General features: G+C 37.4%; 2 protein-coding genes across 2 annotated transcripts in view; both read left to right on the top strand.

Moving 5' to 3' along the window:
- Positions 1 to 684, top strand: LOC131147899 (histone H3.2). The gene has a single exon (XM_058097540.1). The coding sequence runs from the start codon at positions 105 to 107 to the stop codon at positions 513 to 515; it is 411 nt and encodes a 136-aa protein (XP_057953523.1). The 5' UTR covers positions 1 to 104; the 3' UTR covers positions 516 to 684.
- Positions 685 to 1,524: 840 nt separating this feature from the next.
- LOC131147897 (uncharacterized) overlaps positions 1,525 to 26,919 on the top strand; it is a 77,706-nt gene continuing 52,311 nt past the window's right edge. Inside the window, exons 1-9 of the mRNA XM_058097538.1 lie at positions 1,525 to 1,733; positions 1,828 to 1,924; positions 2,036 to 2,089; positions 2,179 to 2,231; positions 14,552 to 14,585; positions 15,605 to 15,695; positions 17,087 to 17,178; positions 20,424 to 20,498; positions 21,930 to 22,021. Of these exons, the coding sequence (XP_057953521.1) occupies positions 1,675 to 1,733; positions 1,828 to 1,924; positions 2,036 to 2,089; positions 2,179 to 2,231; positions 14,552 to 14,585; positions 15,605 to 15,695; positions 17,087 to 17,178; positions 20,424 to 20,498; positions 21,930 to 22,021 (647 nt within the window). The 5' untranslated portion in view covers positions 1,525 to 1,674. The remainder of the gene's footprint in view (positions 1,734 to 1,827; positions 1,925 to 2,035; positions 2,090 to 2,178; positions 2,232 to 14,551; positions 14,586 to 15,604; positions 15,696 to 17,086; positions 17,179 to 20,423; positions 20,499 to 21,929; positions 22,022 to 26,919) is intronic.

The following is a 26,919-nucleotide window of genomic DNA, read 5'->3' as shown; positions in this document are numbered from 1 at the left end:
CTCCTCAAAGACTCACCTCAGAAGCTTCAATTTCAATCCATTTTCTAGTTTCATCTCATCTAGTTCGTAACTTTCCCTGTAACAAAGCAGTTTCGAGTTTTGAAATGGCTCGCACGAAGCAGACGGCGAGGAAATCCACCGGAGGGAAGGCCCCGCGCAAGCAACTGGCCACCAAGGCCGCCCGGAAGTCTGCTCCGGCCACCGGCGGCGTGAAGAAACCCCACCGCTTCAGGCCCGGGACGGTGGCGCTGAGGGAGATCAGGAGGTACCAGAAGAGTACGGAGTTGTTGATCCGCAAACTCCCGTTCCAGAGGCTAGTGCGAGAGATTGCTCAGGACTTCAAGACGGATCTCCGGTTCCAGAGCGGCGCCGTCGCGGCTCTCCAGGAGGCCGCAGAGGCCTACCTCGTCGGAGTATTCGAGGATACCAATCTCTGCGCAATTCACGCCAAGCGAGTCACTATCATGCCCAAGGACATCCAGCTCGCTCGTAGAATCCGCGGCGAGAGGGCTTAGAAACGAATTGTACCACATTGCCGTCATTGCTTTGTCTGTTTTTGGATCTGATTATATTTAGGACTCTGTTTTTCTCTGTATGACTCTCGGCCTGGATCTGATATTACTGGAGATGTAAATCTGGAAATTTAGAAATGCTCTGAGCTTGAATGGATTTTGAAATTTGACATGTTCTGGAGAACGCATTAGTTCTGATATGTTTAATTGATTCAGCCCCGTCCCCATTTGGATTGATGAACGATGCATTGGCATGACAAATCTTGTTAGCAGTGTGCTGTTGATTGTTTCGCTCTAAACAATGGAAAAAGCAATTTAACATTTGCGGAAAAAAAGCCTTCTAAAAATCAGATTCGACAGATGTTAAAATTCTATTAATGCTTTTTTATATGAATTAAAGTATTACTTATCTTGGTGGTTAATCTAATCTTATTGTGTTAGTGAATTTTTCTTCATAAAAATGATAATTATATACATAAATATTTGGGTGAGCTGTTAAATTTAGTACGAAAGATATTGAGATTTGAGATTTAGGGAAGAATGTAGATTTATCTAAAAATTTATTAGTTTATGTTATTGTTTATGTTTTGGTAAGAACATGAAAATTTTCTTTTAATTTCTAAAAATTTAATGGATTGCTTTTGAATCTTGATGAAAAAATAAATGTTGAAGTAAATGTATTATTACTATATAAATAAGAAGTTTACAAATATTATGTTTGGAGAATTCTTAAATATGGAGTTGTATTGTAATATAGAATTTTATTAAAAATTATTTATAATTATTCAAACTCTTAAATGTAGTATAAAAAAGTTAACCCTTTTTTGGATTTATGAGTTGGATGTTGAATACATAATTCAGTTTTGAATAAAATAAAATAAAAATTCAATGAAGTTTTATTTAATTTGTGCAAATTTAAGTCCAACACAAATAATTTTATTATTTTCTTATTTTTGGGGTACAAAAAAACATTGATTCTCGAAAAAAAAATGTAATTTCCGCGGGAGACCAATTTTATGTCACGCGAGGGCTCGGGGAGAGAAGGCGGGAAACGCATCAAGCCAAAACAAACTCCTGCCTTTCGATTCTCTACACTTCCCACTCTCTCTCTCTCTCTCTCTCTCTCTCTCTCTCTCTCTCTCTCTCTCTCTCTCTCTCCTTCATGGACAAGTACTTGGTTCCTCTTTCTCCGACATCTGAAGCTCCCAAGCCAAATCTAAGGTAAAACTCTCAATTCTCACTCGATTTGCTTTTCACCTCCTCTCGTCTTCTTCGATTTGTTCGACCGAACTCATCTCGTCTTGATCGATTCAAGGCCTCGATGGAAGAGGAGCCTCGTTGAACTGCACGGCAGGTTCCAATCCAAGTACCGCCACGAATTCTCCGGTTTATTGATGCAATCCTATTCCCAGGTGCATACATATCCCTCCATTTTCGTTAATTTCGAAGCTTGTAAATTAATTTTGCTTCTGTTGCGATTTGTAATCTCGTGAGTCGTGATGCGCTTATTTCTTTTTTGTAAGGTCGGATCGTATGCTCATTCGTATCATATTGGCGGAGTACCGTGCCAGACGCATGTATGACAATTCAATTCCCTGCTTATATTTTTATTTTTCGTACCTTTTGTCATTTAGATGAACTAAAATATTTGAAATTCTTCGGACAGGTAAATGGCATTGCTGATTTTGCTGATGTGCATCCCCGGCAGGCAATAAAAAAGTTAGTGTTTATATGTATATCCTTAGAAATGTCTTTTTTTTCTCATCTTTCTTATTGTGTGTGATCTAGAGACAATTTTGTTAGCAGATATCAATTGTGATTTGATGTTAATGAGAATATTGATTGACAATACTTGTTTGGGCAGAATTTCATGCCTAGAACATTAAAATGACAACTTGTTGAACATTATGATTTGGCGAGTCCAATTTGTTTGTGTCTGGACATGGTACAATTTTCCTCTTCTGCATGTATGTGATTCATGTATGTGTACTTGTAAAGTTATATTTGTCGAGTAAAACAGTTCAATTTCCTTTTTATGCAAGGAAGTCTATATGGTACCAACAAGCCATATCCAGTGGGAATGAAATTTATCTATAAGGGGAAGAGGTTATGGACTGTCACATGAAAAATTTTCTGGTTTAGTTGTTAGAAATAGGAGGAGAAGAAAGCTTTTCTACTATCTTATTCAATTAACCAATAGCCCTTTAAATAAGGAATACTTCAAGGAAAAAAAACTGAGAAATAGCAACTACTTTTGACCACTAACCCATGATCGGCAACACTAGAAACAAACTAATAACATGCCTAAAGACTAGGTCTACTCATCCTACATCTAAGGACCCACGTGAAAGACAAGTTTGACAAATACAAAACAAAACAAATTCATAACAAACCCTCCTTTAAAATGATGTCTTCAAACATTCAGTTTAATACACAATTCAGAAAAAAGAACAGCTTCAAAGTTCCTAAAAAATCCAGCATACAAACAACCAACAATTCTCTTAACTTCAGAAACGAAGGCAATTTGAGAGGCTTTGTGAATATATCTGCGAGTTGATCTTCACCCCTACAGTAGATGAGCTCAATTGTTTCAGCCTTTGTGAGATCTCTTAGGAAATGAAACTTCACATCTATGTGCTTACTTCTCCCTTGTAGAACAGGATTTTTGGAGAGTTTGATGGCTGAATTGTTGTCACAAAAAATTGCAGTAGGCTCTTGTCTCTTGAAATAAAGTTCTTCAAGAATACTCTTCAACCATATGGCTTGACATGTACGTGAAGTTGCAGCAACACACTCTCCAAAAACCCTGTTCTACATGGGAGAAGTGAGCACATAGATGTGAAGTTTCATTTCCTAAGAGATCTCACAAAGGCTGGAACAATTGAGCTCATCTACTGTAGGGGTGAAGATCAACTTGCAGATATATTCACAAGGCCTCTCAAATTGCCTTTGTTTATGAAGTTAAGATAATTGTTGGGTGTTTGTATGCTGGATTTTTGAGGGACTTCGAAGCTGTTCTTTTTCTGAATTGTGTATTAAACTGAATGTTTGAAGACATTAGTTTATGGGAGGGTTTGTTATGAATTTGTTTTGTTTTGAATTTGTCAAACTTGTCTTTCATGTGGGTCCTTAGATGTAGGATGAGTAGACCTAGTCTTTAGGCATGTTATTAGTTTGTTTTTAGTGTTGCAGATCATGGGTTAGTGATCAAAAGTTGTTGCTATTCTGCCCTTGCTGATCCTTGATACTTCTTCTTCATTGAATCCCAAATCTGCTTGGAGGTCTCTTTGCAAAGAATTGTCTCCAAGATAGAACGATCAATTGCCTGATAAAGGTAGTTTTTCGCCTTCAAATCTTTCAGTTTCAGCGCTTCTAATTCTGTCCTCTGCGCATCCGTCAACACTGTACCGGTTACTGGTTCTGTTACCTAAGAAACAATCACCTGCCAATACTCTTTAGAGCGCATGAAATTCTCCATTAGCATGCTCCAATGGTCATAGTGACCATCAAAGCGTGGAATAGATGGTTGCACAAAGTTTTCAGAGGCCATGACTAAATTGCTATGGCAATATATGGAGTTGCTTCTGCTGCACGCTCAAACTCTCCTGTTTTTTTTACTCTAGGTAGCTCTGATACCACTGTTAGAAATAGGAGGAAAAGAAAGCTTTTCTGTTATCTTATTCAATTAACCAATAGCCCTTGAAATAGGCAATATGTCAACGAAAAAAAAAATCTGAGAAATAGCAACAACTTTTGACCACTGACCCATGATCTGCAACACTAAAAGCAAACTAATAACATGCCTAAAGACTAGGTCTACTCATCCTACATCTGAGGACCCGCATGAAAGACAATTGACAAATTCAAAATAAAACAAATTCATAACAAACCCTTCCATAAACTGATGTCTTCACACGTTCAGTTTAATACACAATTCAGAATAAAGAACAGCTTTGAAGTTTATCAAAAATCCAGCATACAAACACCCAACAATTCTCTTAACTTCAGAAATGAAGGCAATTTGAGAGGCTTTGTGAATATATCTGCAAGTTGATCTTCATTCCTACAGTAGATGAGCTCAATTGTTCCAGCCTTTGCCAGATCTCTTAGGAAATGAAACTTCACATCTATGTGGTTACTTCTCTCTGTTGGGGTGGATCTAGGAGCAACAATCACATATGAGCAAAAATAAACAACAGAAATGGAACACCAGATTTACGTGGTTCAGCCGAATCGACCTACGTTCATAGAGCACACACCATTCACTATAATCGGGAGAATTACAAGGAGGAGGAGGAGGCTACTGCTTTCAACTCAACTCTCTCTCTCTCTCTCTCTCTCACAACACACTCTCTGCTTTGCGAGATGGAGTGAAAATTCCATTGAATTTACAAGCGAAAGATTTATCATATCTATATCATCTCTATGGGATTAAATCCTGGGTTATTTATTGCAAAGTAAAAAAAAAAACGATGAGATTATGGAAGTAAATATTCTCGCCTTTATTGCTACTGCACTGTTCATTCTAGTTCCTACTGCAAACTCGGTGTTGATTCTTCAGCAAATTCACTGATTAAGGTCAAGAAATGACCAATTGCTGTTGATACATGATCAGTTTTATAAAAGTGTAAGAAATCACAAAGTATCTTGGCTTTTTTTTTCATAACCCAATCAAAAAGTGGATTGATTTGAAATATTTTGATAAATCATTGATCCGTTTAGTGTTTAAATATATGATTCATATATTATTAGACTAGATAGAAAATTTATTTATGACTTTATAATCCAATGTCACATTCAGTAAAAATTTATGATACATGTATAGGATGCCGTCAAATCCCAGGGCTCAACCCTGGACAGGTGGTGGAAACTACCAAGCTGGAGTACGGTAGGGGCAGAGGGAATTTCCGGTGGAGCAGTGAAATGCGTAGAGATTGGAAAGAACACCAACAGCGAAAGCACTCTGTTGGGCCAACACTGACACTGAGAGACGAAAGCTAGGGGAGCAAATGGGATTAGATACCCTAGTAGTCCTAGCCGTAAATGATGGATACTAGGCGCTGTGCCTAATGACCCGGGTAGTGCTGTAGCTAACGTGTTAAGTATCCCGCCTGGGGAGTACGTTCGCAAGAATGAAACTCAAAGGAATTGATACGGGCCCGCACAAGCGGTGGAGCACACAACTCTACACAACACTGCAACTCATTCTGAATATATATATATATATATACACATACAGATGGGGGGTAAAATTCAAAGGAGGTGGCTGCAATTTCAGCATGGTCGGCAGGGTTGGTGGCCGCCGGTCTCCAACGTCAACGAACGCGGCTGGGTTGGTGCAGCTGCCGACGACTCCACACCTGCAATCTCAACAATCTCCCACTTAAAGATGGAGGCAGCATCTCAACCAGTGTATAGGCAAATGATGTGCTCATGTTTGTCTTCAAGCATAAAGACCAACTGAAGTTGAGCACAACTTCAGCTTCTCTGTAGTCACAACCTTCGTCAACATGTCTACTGGATTCTTGCTACCTTGAATCTTTTCAAGTGCCAGCACTCCATCTTTTAATAGAGATCTGATGAAGTAATAATGCAGTCCAATATGTTTGGTTTTGGAATGAAATGCAGAGTTCTTTGCCAGATGTATCGCATTCTGACTGTCACTGTACAAAACATTCCTCTCCGACTTTAATCCAAGCTTTGTCAACAAACCCTGAAGTCAAATCATCTCTTTGCTAGCTTTTGTCACTGCTACGTACTCAGCTTCTGTAGTGGATAGGCCAACAATCTTTTATATCTGCGATATCCAACTAACAACTGTTGTGCTAACAGTGAGTACATATCTGGTGGTGCTTCTGCGGTGATCAACTTCACCAGCAAAATCGACATCTACATACACTTTGATTTTCAAGTCTCCTTTGCTGAAACATAAGCACTTATCAACAGTACCTCTAAGGTACTTGAAGATCCACTTCATTCCTTCCAAGTGAGTCTTCCCTAGATTTGACATGAACCTGCTGATAGCTCCCACTGCTTGGCCAATGTCCGATCTGTTACAAACCATGGCGTACATGAGACTTTCAATGGCTGAGGTGTAAGGTACCTTAGCCATGAAGTCCTTTTCATCTGTTTGGGGAGCTTGATCCTTGGAGAGAAGAAAGTGTCCTGCCAATAGTGTATTTATTGCTTTGGCGTTGCTCATGTTAAAACTCTGCAAAACACGACTAATCTACTCCGACTGAGATAACTGTAACGTTCCTTGTCGCTTATTTCTGGAGATCCGCATTCTAAGTATTTGCTTCGCTGAGTCTAATCCTTCATGTCAAACTCCTTTATCAATTGCTGCTTCAATTTCTTGATCTCTTCTATATCTGGTCCTGCGATTAGCATATCATCCACATATAACAACAAAATGATATAGGTATATTGATACCTTTTGAAGTAGCAACAGTGGTCGGTGTTGCACTTTAGAAAATCAGTCCTGTGCATAAAGCCATCAAATTTCCAGTACCATTGTTTGGGAGCTTGTTTGAGACCGTACAAGCTCTTCTTCAACTTGCACACCAGATTCTATTACTTTTCTCTGAGAATCCTTTTGGCCGGTGCATGTTAATTTCCTCATCAAGATCATTGTGAAAAAATGCTGTCTTCACATTCAACTGCTCGAGATGTAGGCCCTTAAAGGCAACAATGCTCAAGATTGATCTGATGGTTGTCAGCTTTACAACTGGTGTAAAGATGTTGGTATAGTCAATTCCTTCCTTCTACTCGAAGCCTTTGACTACCAACCGAGCCTTGTACCTCCTAGAGCCATCATCCTCTTCTTTAATCCTGTACACTCGTTGTGAAGAGCCTTCTTACCTTTGGGCAACTCAGTTAGTTCCCACGTTTTGTTGGAGGTGAGGGACTTCATCTCATCTTTTATCGCAAGCTCCCACTTGCCCGTATCTGCCACCTGATATGCTTCATCATAGTATTCGGGCTCTCCTCCATCTGTAAGAAGTAAGTAATCTATATAACTTCTATTTGGTACAATGGGCCGAGTAGTTCTCCTAAACTCTGGAGTTGGAGTAGGAGGCGGTGGTGCGACGACTTGCTCCATTGGTTCCTCCGCCTGAGGATTCTCGACATTCTATTGTTGCGTCCCGACACCATCTAGGACATCATCCATATCTACATAGGTTGACTCTCTTTGAACTGGTTCGGTGGATTCTGCTGTGTGTCTATCTTTGTACATCACCTTTTCGTTGAAAATCACGTCTCTGCTTCTGATCAACTTCTTGTTTTCATCATCTCAAATGCGATACCCATATTCATCTTCACCAGAACCGACAAAGGTGCATTTTCTGGACTTAGGATCAAACTTGTTTCTGACATGATCACTGATATGTACATATGCAATACAACCAAAAACTTTCAAATATGAAAAGTCTCACCTTTTTTCCGCTCCATACCTCTTCTGGTATATGGTGGCCCAATGTTACTGATGAACCCCTGTTAATCAAGTATGCTGCTGTGCCGATTGCTTCTACCCAGAGTTGCAATGGTAAGCCTGATTGTATGCGCATGCTTCTGGCTTTTTCAGTCAACGTTCGGTTCATCTGCTTGGCTACGCCATTGTGCTGAGGCGTACCTCGCACAGTTCTTTTCATCTTGATACCGTGCTCATAGCAGAATTTCTTGAACCCGGTGTCTTCATACTCACCACCATTGTCCGTTATTAGCTTCTTGATTCTCAAACTGGTTTCATTTTCAACCATAGCTTTCCATACCCTGAAAGCATCAAAGACTTCCGCTTATACTTCAGAAGGTAAACTCATACCTTCTAAGAATGTTTGTCAATGAATGTGACAAAGTAATTCTGCCTATGGATGAGACGAGCGTCGGTCCCCATACACTTGAGTGGACTAGTTCTAGTCTCTCCTTCTTTGGGGCATAGGTGTTTGTCTGAAAACTGACTCTCTTCTGCTTCCTGAATATGCAATCCTTGCACATGTCAATCTCTATTGACCATAGACCATTCAATTTTCTCTATGAGTGCATCATCCTGAGTCCTTTCTTGCTCATGTGATCGAGTCGTTAGTGCCAGATGTTGCTGTTGTCATTTCCTGTAGCAACTGAAATAGACATGGAGACATTGGAGGTTAGATAAAGTGTTCCACTTTTCTTACCTTGCGCAATTGTTAGTACGCCCTTTGAAACCTTCCATTCATCGCCAGTGAATGTCATCATGTATCCCTCATTTGTCAGTTGGTCAACTGAGATCAAATTCTTTCTTATGTCTGGAATATATCTGACATCCTTTAGCTTCCATATTGACCCGTTTATCTTAATCTTTACAACTCCCTTGCTATCTATGTCGCAAGGTTGATCGTTGCCATGGTACACCTTACCGAAATTACCTGGTGTGTACTCCTCGAGGCAATCTCTGCTGCAAGTGGCATGAAATGAGGCTCCGGAGTCTAAGACCCAAGACTTCTTCTTGCTTTCCAAAGAGCATATCAATGCATCTTTCTCTCCTGAGACAGAGGCGAGATTTGTTTCTGTCTTCGCCTCAGATTTCTTTCTCGGACCTTTGCATTGATTTCTAAAATGCCCGGCTTTTCCATAGTTCTAGCACTCAACGTTCTTTGTGCCCTGGGAACCTCTGAGATTTCTAGATCTAGACCGCTTGATCCTAGATCTGCTGCGATTGTTTGATCGTCCATGCCAGCTTCCTTTCCTTTGGCTTTCCACGTTCAAGGTTGAACTTGAAGTGGCAGCATTGTTCGATTGCATTCTGATCTCTTCCGTCATGATCATGCTGATGACCTCGTTGTACTTTAGCTTCAATTTTCCTGCGGAGCTTCTGATCGCAGTAGCAATACCTTTCCAACTCTCAGGTAGTTGACTAAGAATCAGTAGGATACAGATCTCACTGTCAAATGTAATTCCAACCGAGGCGAGTTGATCCGATAGCTCGTTGAAATTATTCAGGTGTTTGCTAAAACTTTCACCTGCAGACATATTCATGGTAAACAACCTTTTCATTAGATGTACCTTATTTGCAGCTGATGACTGCTCATACATATTGGATAGCACATCCATAAGGGACTTGGTGATTGTCAAGTGCTTGATATTGAAGGCAACAGACTTTGCCAACGTCATTTTGATAGCTCCGAGAGCTTTTCGGTTAAGCAATTCCCACTCGCTCTCCTTTATGGATTCTGGCTTCTTCTTCAATGGTAAGTGCAACTCCTTACCAAACAAGTAGTCCTCAATCTGCATTTTCCAGAAATCGAAGTTGGTGCCGTCAAACATTTCGATCTGTGAGCTCTTTTCGTTTGACATCTCGATTCACCAATCTAGAGACGGAATTAGCTCAAACGGACAACACGGTTGGATTTGAAATGGCCGAAAACCTTAGAAATGGTTTGAGTCGTTCGGAAAACGGACCCGAAATGGCTTTGAAAAGCCCAGTCAAACTTCTGGTCAAACTTGGCCAAACTTCAGTAAACTTTAACAGAATATTCCCTCCGTTAACAGAATATACCTGACGCCGTTAATGGTCAATGACGTGGCACTGTGGGGCCCACATGTTGACGTGTCCTATGGGGCCCATTTGTGGGTCCAACTATTGACGTGGCAGCTAACGTGGTGTGGGTCCCTACTGACGTGGCTTGCTGACTTGGCACAAACGTGGCCGTGGACCTGAGGCTGACGTTGTAACGACCTCAAATTCCTTAACATAAAATGTAACACAATAAATAAGATGGTCAATCCAAACCCGTGGGTAACGGGGACACCTGTCAATCACAGTGGAAACCTAAGTAGTAGTAAACATAAAATCTAAATCATCCATCCATAGAGCATAATACCAGAGTTTACTACAACATCATAAAACTGTATTTATATACATTCTCATAAACATCAAAATAACTCTAGGATCAAACACAAAATAATTTTGACCCTAGTACAAAATCTTACCCTCCTAACGGGGTAATATCACTGACTCAATGGCGGCCACGACCCACCGGTCACTCAGGGTCTCCTGAAAAATATATTTAGTTCGGGGGTGAGACACTTCTCAGTAAGGGAAAATAAATTAAATACAGTTGTGTGGCAACATGAACATTTAAGGCAATTATACATATACAGTACATTTCATATATCGGTAAACATTCATCATAACATACTAAATTCTCATATACTTTCATATTTATTAATAAATCATCGTACATAAAACATCTATTATAATTGATAATACTGAAAACATACCTAGGATGAATAGTTAGCTAATGTCATGTATTACCCCCCATGACGGGTTGTGCAGCCCAAAGGCGGGACCCGACAATGGCTGGCCGACCACTGCCGAGTCAAATATGTCTGTAAGTGCAATGGACCCGCCACACCCTGGTCCGGACTGCCAGGTGGGCGTCCACAGTCTACTGAAAGCCACATCGACTATCCATCTCCCACCCCTTTGTGGAGTGGTTAGCACTAATCTGAACATAAATATCTGATCTATATATCTACGGTACTGAGCTCCTGAAACTGAACTAAACTAACATCCGGGTTCTGTTAACATATAATATGTGATATTATAGCATCTTTCATAATTACGGCCTTGTGCTGAACATTTCATAATTATAGCCTTGCGCCGAACATTTCATAAATACGACCTTGTGCCGAACATTTCATAAATATGGCCTTGCGCTGAAATCATACATAAATACGGCCTTGCGCCAAAATCATACATAAATACGGCCTCGCGCCGAAATCATACATAAATACGTCATTTTGAAAATAATCATTTTATCATGCATTTATCGGAATCATAATGTACTGTATACTTCCATAACTTCTCAAATCATACTGCATTCATATCATCATCATATCATAATATTTCTCCACGTAAAATAATATTCATGCCACACATTTGCTGTATAAAACTATACATTGTATTCTGAAAATCATGTTTTCTGGCATTTCATACATATATACACGTTTCTATATAATAATACTATTTTTCCCAAACGTGCATTAATTCCATAATATTCAAATATCGTACATATTTTCAGGAAATCAGTTTGCTCATAAATAATAGTAATATGCGTGAAAAATAATTGCTTTAGTTTATTTCCTTACCTGGCTACTGAGAAAGCCCCTAAAATATCCTGGTCTAACACTCGTAGAATTTCCTGATCAATACCCTGAAAATGAAAGCTCCCAGTACTAAACTTTAGTATTTCTACGTGTACATCATTTCATATAACTACCGTAAGATCAAATTTGGCTTAAGAAGCCTTACCTCAACTCAGGGATGATTTCCAACTTGCTTTCACCAACAATTTGCTCCGGCAGATTTGGAGAGAACTTTCCCAGGAGCGTCGTGGTGACTTCGGATTGTCGATCCGATGTAAATCCGACCCAAAATCGATGAGAGAGAGAGAGAGAGAGGGCCGAATGGCGGAGAGAGAGGATGAGTTTGCTTAACTATGAAGTTAAAGTACGGATTTCGATATTTATAGAATAGGGGATTCGTCGATGAGCCATGTCATTCGTCGACGAATCCTTTAATAATTTCGTCGATGAAAATCAGTCCTCGTCGACGAAATTCAGTCGGCTCAAAATCTCTCTTGGTATTTCCTCGTCGACGAAATTCAGTCTTCGTCGACGAATCCTGTCTTCGTCGACGAATCCTCTGATAATTTCCTTTCCTCTTAATTATTTAAATTCCATTTTATTCGGGTTGTCACAGATGTGGCGCTAACGGACCTGACGTGGATGCTGACGGGGCGCTGACTCAACGCTGACATGAACAGGTGACGTGGCACTGACGTCACGTTGTCTTCTTCCTTCAGCTCGCCGAGATTCGCCGGCGCGTGCGTGTACTCGCCAAACTCTGGGGGGTGCGTGGCAGCGTCGTTCAACTGTCGGTGGCGCGTGCGGGCGCGTGCATTGTCATGTAAGCTCCGTTTGAGCTTCGGTTACCACGGTTGGCTTCGTCTCAACGAGAGGAACGCGATGGTGACCTCAAAACTGAGTTTTGAACTACTGGACAAAGGCTCCAATCTGGAAATTTTGCTCCAATTTGGCAATTTTGCTCCAACCTCGCTAGGTGGATCTAGGAGCAACAATCACACACGAGCAAAAATAAACAATAGAAATGGCACACCAGATATACGTGGTTCGGCTGAATCGACCTACATCCATGGAGCACACATCAATTCACTGTAACCAGGAGAATTACAAGGAGGAGGAGGAGGCTATTGCTCTCAACTCAACTCTCTCTCTCTCTCTCACAACACTCTCTCTGCTCTGCACACACAGCTCTACACAACACTGAAACTCACTCCGCACATATATATATATATATATACACACACAGAGAAGGGGGGTAAAATTCAAAGGAGGTGGCTGCAATTTCAGCATGGTCGGCAGGGTTGGTGGCCGCCGGTCGTTAACATCAACAAACGCGGCTGGGTTGGTGTGGCTGCCGACGACTCCACACCTGCAATCTCAACACTCCCATGTAGAACAAGATTTTGGAGAGTTTGATTGCTGAATTGTTGTCACAAAAAATTGCAGTAGGCTCTTGTCTCTTGAAATGAAGTTCTTCAAGAATTCTCTTCAACCATATGGCTTGACATGTACATGAAGTTGCAGCAACAAACTCTCCAAAATTATACATAGGAGAAGTGAGCACATAGATGTGAAGTTTCATTTCCTAAGAGATCTCACACAGGCTCGAACAATTGAGCTCATCTACTATAGGAGTGAAGATCAACTTGCAGATATATTACGAAGCCTCTCAAATTGCCTTCATTTCTGAAGTTAAGAGAATTTTTGGGTGTTTGTATGCTGGAGTTTTGATTTTTGAGTGACTTCGAAGCTGTTCTTTTTATGAATTGTGTATTAAACTGAATGTTTGAAGACATCAGTTTATGGGAGGGTTTGTTGTGAATTTGTTTTGTTTTGAATTTGTCAAACTTGTCTTTCACGTGGGTCCTTAGATGCATGATGAGTAGACCTAGTCTTTAGGCATGTTATTAGTTTGCTTTTAGTGTTGCAGATCATGGGTTAGTGATCAAAAGCTGTTGCTATTTTGCCCTTGCTGATCCTTGATACTTCTTTCTTCATAGAATCCCAAATCTGCTTGGAGGTTCTTTGCAAAGAATTGTCTCCAAGATAGAACGATCAATTGCCTGAAAAAGGTAGTTTTTTGCCTTCAAATCTTTCAGCTTCAGCGCTTCTAACTCTGTCCTCTGTGCATCCGTCAACACTGTACCGGCTGCTGGTTCTGTTACCTCCAAAACAATCACCTGCCAATACTCTTTAGAGTGCGTGAAATTCTCCATTAGCATGCTCCAATGGACATAGTGACCATCAAAGCGTGAATAGATGGTTGCACAAAGTTTTCAGAGGCCATTACCAAATTGCTACGGAAATATATGGAGTTGCTGCTGCTGCACACTCAAACTCTGTTTTTTTTAACTCTAGGTGGCTCTGATACCATTGTTAGAAATAGGAGAAGAAAGGGTTTCTACTATCTTATTCAATTAACCAATAGCCCTTTAAATAGGTAATACATCAACGAAAAAAAACTGAAAAATAGCAACAACTTTTGACCACTAACCCATGATCTGCAACACTAAAAACAAACAAATAACATGCCTTAAGACTACGTCTACTCATCCTACATCTAAGGACCCACGTGAAAGACAAGTTTGACAAATTCAAAACAAAACAAATTCATAACATTAGTAACTGCAATAAATCTACAAATCTGGAGTGTGTGATGGCACAAGCATAGCTTTACCCCCTGGCCCATGCTGTCATCTTAATGCTTTGTGATGTATAGCATTTTTTTTTTCTGCTGTGTCTTCTATGTTTTCTTTCCATGATATGGCACTGTCACTTGCTTCCATTTTGAACTTTATTTTAACTTGCATTTTATTTGGTGACATGTTAGTTCTCTATATAGTTTGGTCTATTTTGTTTATCAGCCTTACTTCTATTTATCTTACAAAAGATTGCTCATCATAATTATCTTTCAGGCAGGGCATCTCTTCACTGGATTTTGACACCAAGGTGAGTTTCTGATCACTGTATCAGAAATAGATTTCTTCTTGGTGGGAAAACTATGTTTTCTCCCTATCATTGTTATTGAACATCTGTTTAGCCTTTCTGCTGGTACAAAGAAAATTTTTGAATCAATGTGCTTTCTTACTTTGTTGTTTAAATTTATGCAATTTCTTAGTTGTTTAAAATTATGTATCAACCACCCAGAATAGAATTTAAGAAAGTCCATCCATCAAATTATTTTTTTGCCTCAAGAGGCACCTCAACACAGATACAATGCAAAAATGGATCAAAATGGAATTCCATTAACTACTTGTTGGTTTGAAATTTGAATGATTTCCTCCCTCAAATAGCTTTGTATTTTCCATTTTTGTAATTTCTTTTGCTTTTAGGCTCCATTGGAAACTTGAAAATCATGAAAGAAAGAAAAAAATATGGAAAAAATTTAAAGATTTACTTTTTTTGTTTCATTAAAAATGATAATGAAAACAAAATATATAGCAAATGGGCAAGCAAAATTTTATTTTACGTGTCATTAACCTTTGATTTTTCCTAATTTTTGAATAAATTTTCATGCTTCATCACATTCGAGAGTTGAGATAGAGAGAAAACACAAAGGACAATTAATTTCTGTCTTATTTTCTTTTCCTTTCCTTTTTTCTTACAAAATCCTTGATCCCCTTAGAGAGTCCAATATTTTGTGCATGTGCTGTGTTTGATATGGTTGAATTGTTGTACAAGAGATCTAATACCAAGTTTACCTAATTGAGACATATTCACTTAAGCGACAGAGTTTTATTTACATTTTCAAAAGAATGCTGGTTTCTTTGCATCCATAAACTCATTTATGCACTTGTGACCTCAGGCAACTTGCTGATGGTTAAATATTTTTATACTGCAGTTTTATCTGCACTTTTCTCATTTTTCATGGTCCAGCAATAAGTTGATACTTTTGATATTTTCGCTTAGTTTCCTGTTCTTATATTCTGGATTATCTTGTCTTTTCATTTTTCATTTTTTTTTTCCAGGGAATTTACTTAGCATCAGTAACAAAATTGGGGTGCTTAACAGTGCATGACTTTGAAACTCTTCATTGCAATGGCTATGAACTCTCTCCATGTAAGCTTCTGTATTGGGTTTGTTCGCATATAGTAGTTTTGATAATTTCACATTCCGATCTACTTAGGCAATGGACAAATTTATAAAATAAGCGGGATGGTGCACATGTGTTTTCATCGGAATTTCTAATTTATCTAATAATGTGTCAATGCTAATGGATATAGAGAAATGCATAACAAAGATTTGCATGCATATGAGGGGCTTTCTTCGGTGAAAAGAGCAAAGAATGGTGCACGGTGGCACAGGCCCACTATTTTACATTGGTTACCTGGGATCATGGTTTTAAAAAGCGGTTAATGAAGCCATTTTGTAACGTCTGTTATTGAATGGTATTGGTGGCTTCCGAGACTGTTACAGGGCGATATCTTGGAAGTCCTCCGATGCACGACTGTAATGGGCGTTATGGCTATTAAGGACTGTTACCAGCTGTGCAGTGTCAGGATGGCTGTGAATGACTAAAATAGGTTTTTGAGCCCCTTTTTTATCACATTTTTTCTTCTAATTTCATTTTATTGAAGCTTAGAAACTCAATTTTAAGTTGGCTTATTTTAGTTAGGAATTTTTTTTTATAAAAAAATTCATTTTGGGTTTATTTTTCTTGAAATTTGATATGCATTTTTTAATAACTAGCATTCAAATAAACACAAATATTTCTCTCATTAAATTGTATGTGCATATATTCCAAGTTTTTTGAGTTTTATTTTATTTTATTTTTTGTGTTTTTCTTACATCCAATTTGGAGACAAAAATATGTTCCATTGCTCTGCATATTAGCTCTTGTTTGACATATGAACATTCTATATTCTATTCTTTAGATATCAAAAATTCCATTGAAGACGAAAGGCACAAAATATTGCATTCTATATTTTATATATCTTTATATTTATGATTTCGTAGTTTAAACTTCACTTATAATGAATAAAGTAGTGAAAAGTAGCAAATGCATGCTTCTCGCCAATAGCAACTAAAGCAATGAAGATGACATCCAATACTTGTATTATATCTTATTTATAAATTAATTAAAATTTAGTAAAAATCATTTAAAGCATTAAAATATAGGACTTTGGAATCAAAACATGTTAATCTATATGTTTCTAACAAGTTTGCTGATGCAAAAATGAATTCATGGATGTGGTTTCGGTTACTTTTTAAGTAATGTTTGCGATGGCTGCAACTGTTAGACTGCCGACCATTACTGTTATTTAAAACCATGCCTGTGATTGGAGCGAAAGATGTTATGTTTAATATGTTTTTTTTGTCTTGTTTTCAGATTCGGTGTAGTTGTTAACCTCTAAGCTTTACAGGAATTTAAGACTAGTTATAACTTTTTTCCACTTCGCCATCTACCAATATTGTCTATTCTTAGCTTGATGTGGTTCACATTTTTGTAGGCTTGAAGGAAGATGAAACTACACATTTGCTGCACCTTTCTACACATCAGCAACTTGACATTGTTCGGTGGAATATTGCTAACCAAGATGAGGTTTGAGTTTTTCATTTCACTTCCAATTTTGTTATGCATTTCAATTTGTCTATATGACTTTGAATGAGGGCTCTAGATGTGTTGCTGTCAATTGTGAATGATCTTAAAATTGAGTGTTAAAAAGATCTCTCTTTAATGTTCTGTTTCCTTGGAAGCCTGGACCCCAATGCCTCTAAAACTAAATTGTCTTCATGTTGCTCAATCACTCACACGCTGGTTGACTAAGGAAGTTCTAGAATCATCTAATGCAAGCAATTACATGTAAATAGATGCAAAAATGTTAGTTGCAGTGGCTGGAATGGTAGCTTCAAATAACCATAATTTTATCTTGGAATTCCTTCTTCTATCATTGGTATCAATGAAACCATGTCTCATTGAAATACGCTTCTTTCTAACACATTGTATCTTTCATTGGACACACTATAGCTTTGACTGCAATCATTATCTTGGTTGAGTAAATAAAGGTAGTGTTATGAATGAAATGTACAAACAGAGAGTTATAGAACAAAGGGATAAAAGATAACGAACATGCTAAAAACTTACACTGTTCACCCAATTATCCAAACAGGGCTACATCCACGGATAATAGAGATGTTGAGAAATGCTTGATCTGTCTCAAAGTCACACACCCACAAAAGATGTTATCCAAATTTCCTCCTCAATTCTACCACATTTCTGTATGCAGCTTCCTCTCATACTTTTAACTAATGGGTCATCCATACATTTATTTAGAATCTTAAGTATTTGGTGCTTAGTAGGACAAGGAAGGGAAACTAATGAGAAAACTTCCTACAATTCCTCAAGGAGTTTTCAAACAATATAGTTACTTAATGCAAATATACAACTGTGTAAATGTGACTGAACCATACAAGTAATTGACACAGTTCCTAACAGAGCATAGAAATCTTTTCTCTTCTTATCCTTAGCAAACTTCTTATTCACTTGTCTTATTAAGATGAGAAATTAGTAGTAGACCTCTTCATACTTAAATTACAGTTGTTGATGCAGATAAGGAAGCACACTTTCGTGTTTATTTTGGGATTTTTGATGGGATAGTTGTAAGGGGTATTGTTGTATTTTTATGTACTAGAATGGTTTGGTATTGAGGTTAATAGTCATGGTTATAAGATGTATCTTAATCGGATTTAGTTTGATCATGCTTCGAGTTCAAAAGATCATATTTGTTGGAAATTTCTTAATTTTAGATATATCTAATTTTGGTGGACTTTCTAATGAGAGCTTCATTTTTTAAAATTAAAAACTGTAGTTCTACTTCTGAGTTCAATTATTGGTCTTTTTTTTGGTTTGTAAGTCAGCCCATTTGAAGTTATTTTTTTTTAAAAATAATTTAATTCCTAATTGGTTTCTGTGATACTAATGTTTGTTTTCAGACGCTTTCGACTTGTTTGTTAGTTTTAAAGAATTCATAAATAATGTTCCTTGTACCAAAATGAAATTAGAGTTTGATTAATAAAACTTGTGTTTTTAGGTTGATTATTGAACTTATATTTGCCTATTTTTCTTATTCTTTCTCTCTTGCCTCAATTTAACTTCGTTTACTACTTTGTATGATAAAATAAGAAGGATGGTGGTAAGAGTATGAGTTAGCTAAATAAAGTGTTTGATTAATTATGATGCTAAGGTGTTGTCAAGGGATTTTTTGTTTTAGTAGTGGTAGATTTTTGGATTTAATTATTTTGCTTTGGTTTTAGAGATTTTTTTGAAGGGCTGCTTGTTTTCTTCTTGACTGTATTTCTTTCTTCTCTTTTGTAGTAATTTTATTTTTCTATTTTTAACAAATAAAGCTGTTTGATTTATGATTTCCCCTGTTCCCTTTATATCTCCATACCTAAAGCCCTATTTTTTATTTTTAGAATCACCTTTTATTTTCTTCATGACTGTGGCAAATTAAAAGGAAATTTTATAACACCTATGTTGTACGGATCAGAAAGTTGTGCAACTAGAAAATTGGTGGAGGACCATCTACATCCAGTAGGCTGGTCCATTTAGCGCACATATTTCATGCATAAGTTTAAGAAGGTTTAGGAAATAGTGTTTGTATGAGGATCTCTTTGTATTATTTAGTGACTTTAGTATTTTGAAATTATGTGTTTACCTGGGTTATTTTTGTAAATATGTGTTAGTAGTTGACTAGTTGTGGTTTAAGTGCTGGTCAAGCAAGTTGATGTACAGTTATTGATTTGAGTCAGATTGCTGCAGTTTCCCTCTCTCTGTTCTCTCTTCCCTTCTTCCTCTTTCTTCTTCTTCTCTCTCTCATCTCTGTTCTGTTCTGCCTCCATCTCTGTTCTTCTATTCTTCTGTCCTGCTGCTGCTTCTCTTCTTCTTCTTGTCCATTTCTTTTCTTCTAATTCTCTCCCCTAATTTTGTCAGTTCTCTCTCTATTTCTGAGTACCATTACTTTTCCTGCATCACTTGGGCTACCAACAAACAACATATCCAAAATGTAGCAGTTGTTGAAATGAGAATGCTAACGTAGATTAGTGAGAATGATAACACCCATGGCAGAGCACCTGTAGAATATAAGGTAAGGGAAGGGCATTTAACATGGTTTGGGCTTGTGCAATGTAATAATGTACAAGGAGTGAGCTTGTTAATGTTAGTGGTTGCAGGAGGGGATAGGATAGACCTTGAATCACTCGGACTGAGATAGTGGAATTTGACAACAGTCTCAACTTTTGGAGGATATTGCCTTGGATAATGTGGAATGTCTGAAGAGAATTCAGCTAGCTGATCCCACTCATTGGGACTAAAGGCTTGTTTTTGTTTTATTTTTATTTCCTTCGTGTTTCTAAATCTAAAATGCCTATTTCATAACCCTAAACAACACTTTTCCTTCATACTATCATCAGCCACTGAAAACTAATTAATTGCTCTCTAGAAAATTAACTTCTTTTCTGAAATTCCAACAGCCAACTATGTTAGAAACCTGCATTGAACTGAACGGTCAGATTTCTTTCACAAGCCTAAAATACTCTCCTTCGTCATTTGCACTATCTATGATTATTTTGGTTTACAAGTTTGTATTCATTTGGGCTATTATTGATGTTTTGGCATGCATGTCCTCAACGTTCTTTCTGTTCAAAGGCAAAGGAAATTATGGATGTTTTGGCATGCATGTTCTAAGTGTTTACAGTTTGGTGTGCTGGTTGCATTCACTAATTATGGCACTTGATTTCAAATTATTATATCTTGGGTTTAATGCTTTGACTTGTTTTCTTCTACAGATAGCATGTGCGTCTATGAAAAGCAATGAAGTGCTAATTTTTGATGTTGGTTATATCTCCTCAAGACCAGTTGAGGTCTGTGTATCTTTTTTCCATTTTTTGTATTTTACATGTTTTTAAGATAAGACACTCTTTAAAGTAATAGGTATTATTTGACTTCATTGAATGCTCAATTTTTTGTTGGCTTTATAATGTTGATTCAACATTTTTGAAGAACATGTGTGACAGTCACTCTAGAAGGATTAGATTCTAGTTTAATATATTTTTCAAATATTGGGTGTTTGTTGTTTGAGAAGCCTTAATGCAAACATGAAAGGCTTTTTGGCCTAATATTATTCTCATTGAGGCTTAGAAGAATAAGCGTGATGCCAGTGCTTTTGTTCTACCTAGTTGTTGTTAGGATTCTAACATCTGAGGATGTATTTAGTTGATTTGAGGAAATTAAATGTATTTGCTGCAATTCCTGTAGCATTGAATTCAATTTGATCATCTTGATTCGGACTATCATGAAAAATTTGGACCAATCAATGTAAGGTTTCCTATTAAAGTTCTGGTGGCCATTTGGGATGGTGAGAGATATGAACTCAAATTTTATTGCTCTTATTCATAAGAAAGAGAGGTTGAGGAGGGTGAAGGACTTAAGGTCTATTAGCTTGGTGGCCAGTGTTTAGAAGGTTTTAACCATGGTCTTGTCCAAAAGGCTTAGGGAGATTTTGGGGATACGGTCAAAGGTAGACAAATTTTTAGATGCAGTGATGGTGGTAAATGAGGTGGTTGAGGATGTGAGAGTGAGGGGTAAGAAGGGTCTTATCCTCCATATTTTGTACTTTTTTAGTCTTTAGTGGAATCTTTGTTATATTGGCGGAAAAGGATTCATATAGCCGACCCCACTTAGTGGGACTAGGGCTTGGTTTTGTTGTTGTTGTTGTAGTGGAATCTTTGTTATCTAAAACGATTAAGGAAGCACCTTAAGAATCATACACTGATGGATCCATTGTTTTGCTTGCAGTGTCTGCATTGTTTTGAATAACATATTTCATTTCAAAGATATTACTTCCAAAATTTAAATGTTTCCAATAGCCAAAACTTTGTTGTGAGTATTATGGAACTTTTTCTCTTAGGGATTTCAAGCTTTGCTGTATCAGCTATGGGCCATTACTCTATCAAATTATGAAATGTTTGTACATCAGAATGGAATGGAATTTGTCACTATATTTCTACATGTTCATTCCAATTCTTTGTTCCATCTCATTTGCACCCTATTTCATTCTGTGAATGAATTATAATGTGTATTTTACATATCTATCTACAATATTAGAAATCTTTTAGTATGATATTGTCACTTGTTTGGTGAATTTGGATTATAGGTATTTCCTTATTCCTATTCTCCACACATTAGTAATGAACACTTCCTTCGGCCTATGCTGCTCTTATAATGATTGGTTTGTTCAAAATTTCTGAGGTTTTGAGATGTATTATGAAAATTTTTGTGCATCATTAATGCAGGTGTTAAGAAAAAGGCATGCTATCACTGTACATGGGTGTGACATTCAAAAAGGTTTATCTGATATAGCGTTTATCTCAAATGATGAATCGAGGTTAGTAGAAACTACCTCATTCTATTAAGAAAAACAAATTTATTTAAAAAAATTCACTAAGGAATGGACTTGTTTAGGTCTATATGTGTAGCTCATTGCATGAATACTATCTTTGCGTCTCAAAATTGAAGCAAATTTGAACTTCAATATAGAAGTGAGAACAGCTGAGTGAAAATTGGGCTTGATTAGTTGGTCTGTGTATCTAATTGCATACTATTTATCCTAGAACATAAAACAAATGAAATTTACTGTTTGAGTTTCTTTTTAAGGTATGATAAATATTATTCATTATGCTATAGAATGTACATGCCCCATAGTTTCATAGTGTTGGCCCAATTATGACACTAGGGAGGGGGGTTTAGTTGGGTGTGAACATGATTATACTTGCACTTCTTACTGTAGCAATGAAGCGCAGTAGTAATCACACAAAGCAAGTAAACAAAATAACAGAGACAATCAAACACATAAGATTTACAGCATTCCAATCCCATGCAACCTACGTCCACTGCCAAAGAAATTCACTTGGGTATTCAACTAGTAAAACCTACTCGTACACGTGCACTTGGTGCAGGATCCTCAACCCAATACACCAAAACTGATGAACAACCCAAAGGATAATTAATCTTACCAAACAGATGAAATAATCTATCCAATCAAAGCAGTGAAACTAGTAACAATTATGATAAAACAATAAATCTCATTAGCAAAAATATACTATTATGAAGCTTGGGAGATTAGGTGTTAATCTTATACAGTATGGTTGATCAGAACTCTGAAGCAGAGGCTTAATGTCTGATCCGTTGCTGCATAAATCGAGTTATTAAGTTGTTGATGCACAGGATGAGCCAATTGATGAGGCTGCTTATGTCCCAGACTTAACCTGTTCAGGCTCTTGGAAACTAATTCTCAGCAACTCACTTGCAAAGTAACTCAAGGACTATTCTTTTATATGAATAATGCACAAAGTAAATTGGGCTCAATGATTTAAAAATCCATTTTTTTTTTCCCAAACCAAAGTGTGAGTCAAAATAACCCTTCACATAAGCTTTTGATTTGTACAACAACATTTCTTTGTCATGTCTCATAGGCTGCACTAAAAGCACAATATATAGGGGCTAGGTTATAGCCATTTGGGAGATTAGGGTTACCCACTATGGATGTACCTTTTCTGTGGGCAGCTTTATTCTCCCTATTCTGTAATTCTTCTTTCATTTTCCTAAAAGCTGCATTGTTTTATCTTGTATTACCAAAATAATGAGTGAAGATTCTTTTTTGTAAATTTATTTTCTAAAATCACTCAATTACCTAAATCATTTTTGATCCTAGGGTTGCAGATGTTGTAGCTGAGGAACAATTCAATTGAAGATTTTAACACTTATTGTTCTAGATGCTCAACTAGGATGACTAAAGATTTATGTGTTAGGAATTTTTGTTGGTGGACCACAACAAAAAATTAAATCTTATTAATTGATGGGGACAAAGGAGGCGGCCAACACCTTACACTTGGAGTCACAATGAAACATGCACACCCAAACTGAAAATACTCACATATACCCAAGTATATTCCACAATTACAATGTATCCTACACTTACACTAATCTTGCACTGTGCGCAACACCCATCACTCACTTTCTCTCAGAACTTGGCACACACCCACACTTCTTTCTTGCTCACTACCACAATGTAGCCTTGAGCTCCTTAGATAGGAACTCAAAAAATTCTAAAGAGTTCCCATATCAAGATGCCTTGAATTTTTTAGAGAGGAACAGAGGGACAATTCTAGAGAAAGTGAATTTCTAGTGAGAGAAAGAACTTTCTAAAGAGTGGGAGAGGGAGAAATTTTTAGAGAGAGAAATTTCATGGAAGAGAGAGGGAAGGACCATTCTAGAGAGAGAGAGAGAGTCAGTGTTCTCTCTTCACACCCACTCAATGACTACTCTCTCCCAATATCATTCTAGAAGTCCTACTAGCTTGCTTTTTGTATCCTCTAAACTTAGCACCACTTAGTACTTTAGTAAGTAGGTCTGCAACAGGGTTTTCAGTCTTGTGTGCTCTTGTACTCCATTTTTTTCAGTTATAGCTACATTAGCACATTTGAGATTTTCCTTTCGTTGTCTAATTGACTACAAAGTTGAGGCTGAGGAGCTTCTTTTTCTTCCAACTCGTCTAATTGACTTGGTCTATCTTCTTTTGTAGCCTTGTGGTAAATTCTTGATTGGACTTCTTGCGTTTTATGGTGACTTAGCTCCAGTTTCTTCTCTAGCTTGACTTTCCAAGGGTTCAGCTTCCTAAACTTGCTCTTGCCTTGGCTGGTCATTGAATCTAAGTCTGGTCCTGTATTTTGTCTTGCAACTTTTCCCTAATTTCCTTTATATCTGGAAGTAGTTTTGCCTGTGATGACCACCATGATGTCTCATCAAACACTACAATCCTGGACAAGTGGATATATAGCATTTACTTAGGGGATCAAAATATCTCTGTCCCTTTTCTAGTTGTCATAGCCCAGGACTTTGCAAAAAAATGCCTTTTTGTCAAACTTGCTGTGTAAATGATCATATAAGAATGACCAAATACTCGAAAATTGATCACTATAGGTTTGATGTTCCAGAGTTTCTTAAAGGGTGAAATTAATCCCACCTTTGCTTGAGGTAGCCTATTAATCATGCATGTAATCATGCATGCTGCTATTTTCATGCACTTGGACCAAAACAAGCTGGCATAGTCTTGGCATGTAGCATACTTCTACATTTTTTTGCAAGATGTCAATTCTTTCTTTTAGCTACTCCATTTTGTTGCGGTGTCTGGACAAGTTAATTGTCGACATACTTTACATTCCTACATATAGTTTGAGAAATATTTCAATGTATACTCTCCCCCACTATTTGCGCGTAGACATCGTATCTTCCGCCCTATTTCTTTTTTCACTATCTTCTTGAATTCCTTTCTTAAATTTGTTTAATGCCTCTGATTTTTGTTTCATAGAGTCAACCCATACCTAGTGAAGTCATCTATGAATGTTATCATGGAGCGAAATCTGGTAATGGACGGTTGTTTTACCCTCCTAAATACATCCAAGTGAATTAGTTCAAGAAGCTTCTTAGCTTTACACCTTCAATCTTGGCGTGGTAACTAGTTTGCTTTTCTATACTGGGTCTAATAGCAAAATATAGATTGTTATGAATACCACATTAATATTACTGGCTTCTTTATTATTAATGATTGGTAAAATTCATATATGTCAAAAATAAAGAAAAAAAGGGAAAAAAGAATTCTTGTTGTGGTAAAGAACTCATTTATTTAAGCCATTTTGAAAGAAGAAAAAGAAGAAAACAGGGGATCCATCGAATTTCAAGTATTCAGTTTTTCGAATAAGATACAAAGACTGACTTTGTATTTGGAATTACATAGAGATGACTATTTATCTCAAAGAGGTCTACTGAATCACAATGTCTTCTTGAGCATCTATTTGGGGGAGGCTTTTGTGCTTGTGATAACTTATATGTCCAAGTCTTGCATGCCACATATCTGTTGTCTCATTATTTCTTGTCTTATCTTGATCTGACATTACGTAGATAGACTTCAATCTCTGTCCCTTCATGATTGGTGTACCCACAAGTTGGCGTTCAGGTCGAACCATGTAATTCCTTGAAACATTGAGCTTTGATACTGATAGAAAATTTTTCTTCATTCTAGAAACATGCAAAACATTTTGCAATTGCACTCATTGTGGGCTAAACCTTGGTACAATCATTATTTTGCCAATATGAGTCATTGGCAGTTTAGAGCTGTTTGCGGCTACTGCTACTCAACCCCCTCTATATTTGGACCTACTTTCTAATTTATTTTTGTCTCTAGTCATGTGATTCGAGCATTTGGACTCTACTATCCAATCACTACATAGTTAGTTTCTCATTCACCATAATGAGTGCCGATTCTTTTTCCGGTTCAGAGACGTTGAGAGTAGCTGCATACTCTTCGTTAGACTTGTCTTTTGTTACTGCAAAGGATTCTTCGAGGTCTCATATTTCTTCACTATCATTTTGATTATGGATGGATGTTGCAACACACTCTTATGCTTGTTTGTGCTCCCCAAATTTGAGCGAAGTGTCTTCTTTTGCCACAGTTTTAACATTGGCTATTTTGCCTCTGATATTTCTTATCTTCATTTTGTTCTTTGTCACATTTTGTTGAGCTCCCCCTCATTGAAATTTCCTCCTATTTGGTCTCTTTCACATGTCTTGTTGCATCCTTCTTGATTGTGTTCTAATAGCTAAGTTGCCCTTTTTTAAAAGCTCTGCTCATTAAAGAGAGCCTTTTCCTCTTTATTGAGACTTGAGACTTTTGTTTGTACCAAGCCTTTTGATTGGTTAATATATTTTACAACTTTATTAGAGTTGGTTCTTTGGCCCATCCACAAGTGGCATTGATGATATCATTTTATTCTAGCTTAAGACTGTGAGTAGTAATTTTTCTAATTCTTGTCTTTGAAAATTAATTTTCTAGGCCTAATTTTGAAAATTTTCTCGACATATATTTGGGTTTTGTTAGATATTGATCTACCGTTGCATTTTGTTGTGAGATCGATAAAAGCTCATTTTCAAACCATTGGAGCTTTGCGTCATTTGGCGAATAGAGTTGCTAGGGTGTCCCATGTGTCCTTGGGTGTTTTTGCGTCCTTGATATGTTGTAATAGCTTATCTTTAAGGACTGTTTTTAACTGCATATAAGTGAATCACATCTAGTGCAATTTACTAGACCCTAATTACTTGTTCAAATCAGTCAATGACTAAGAAAAATTAGTGGACAAATATGGCTACCCAAAGTAAATAGTCAATTGTTTTTTTGTGTATGGTGTGAACTTTGCATATTTTCACATGCCAAAATTGCTTATGGCATTT

The sequence above is a fragment of the Malania oleifera genome, chromosome 2, assembly GCF_029873635.1.
Source record: "Malania oleifera isolate guangnan ecotype guangnan chromosome 2, ASM2987363v1, whole genome shotgun sequence".
Lineage (NCBI taxonomy): Eukaryota > Viridiplantae > Streptophyta > Magnoliopsida > Santalales > Ximeniaceae > Malania > Malania oleifera.
This window is presented reverse-complemented; position numbering and strand designations above follow the sequence as displayed.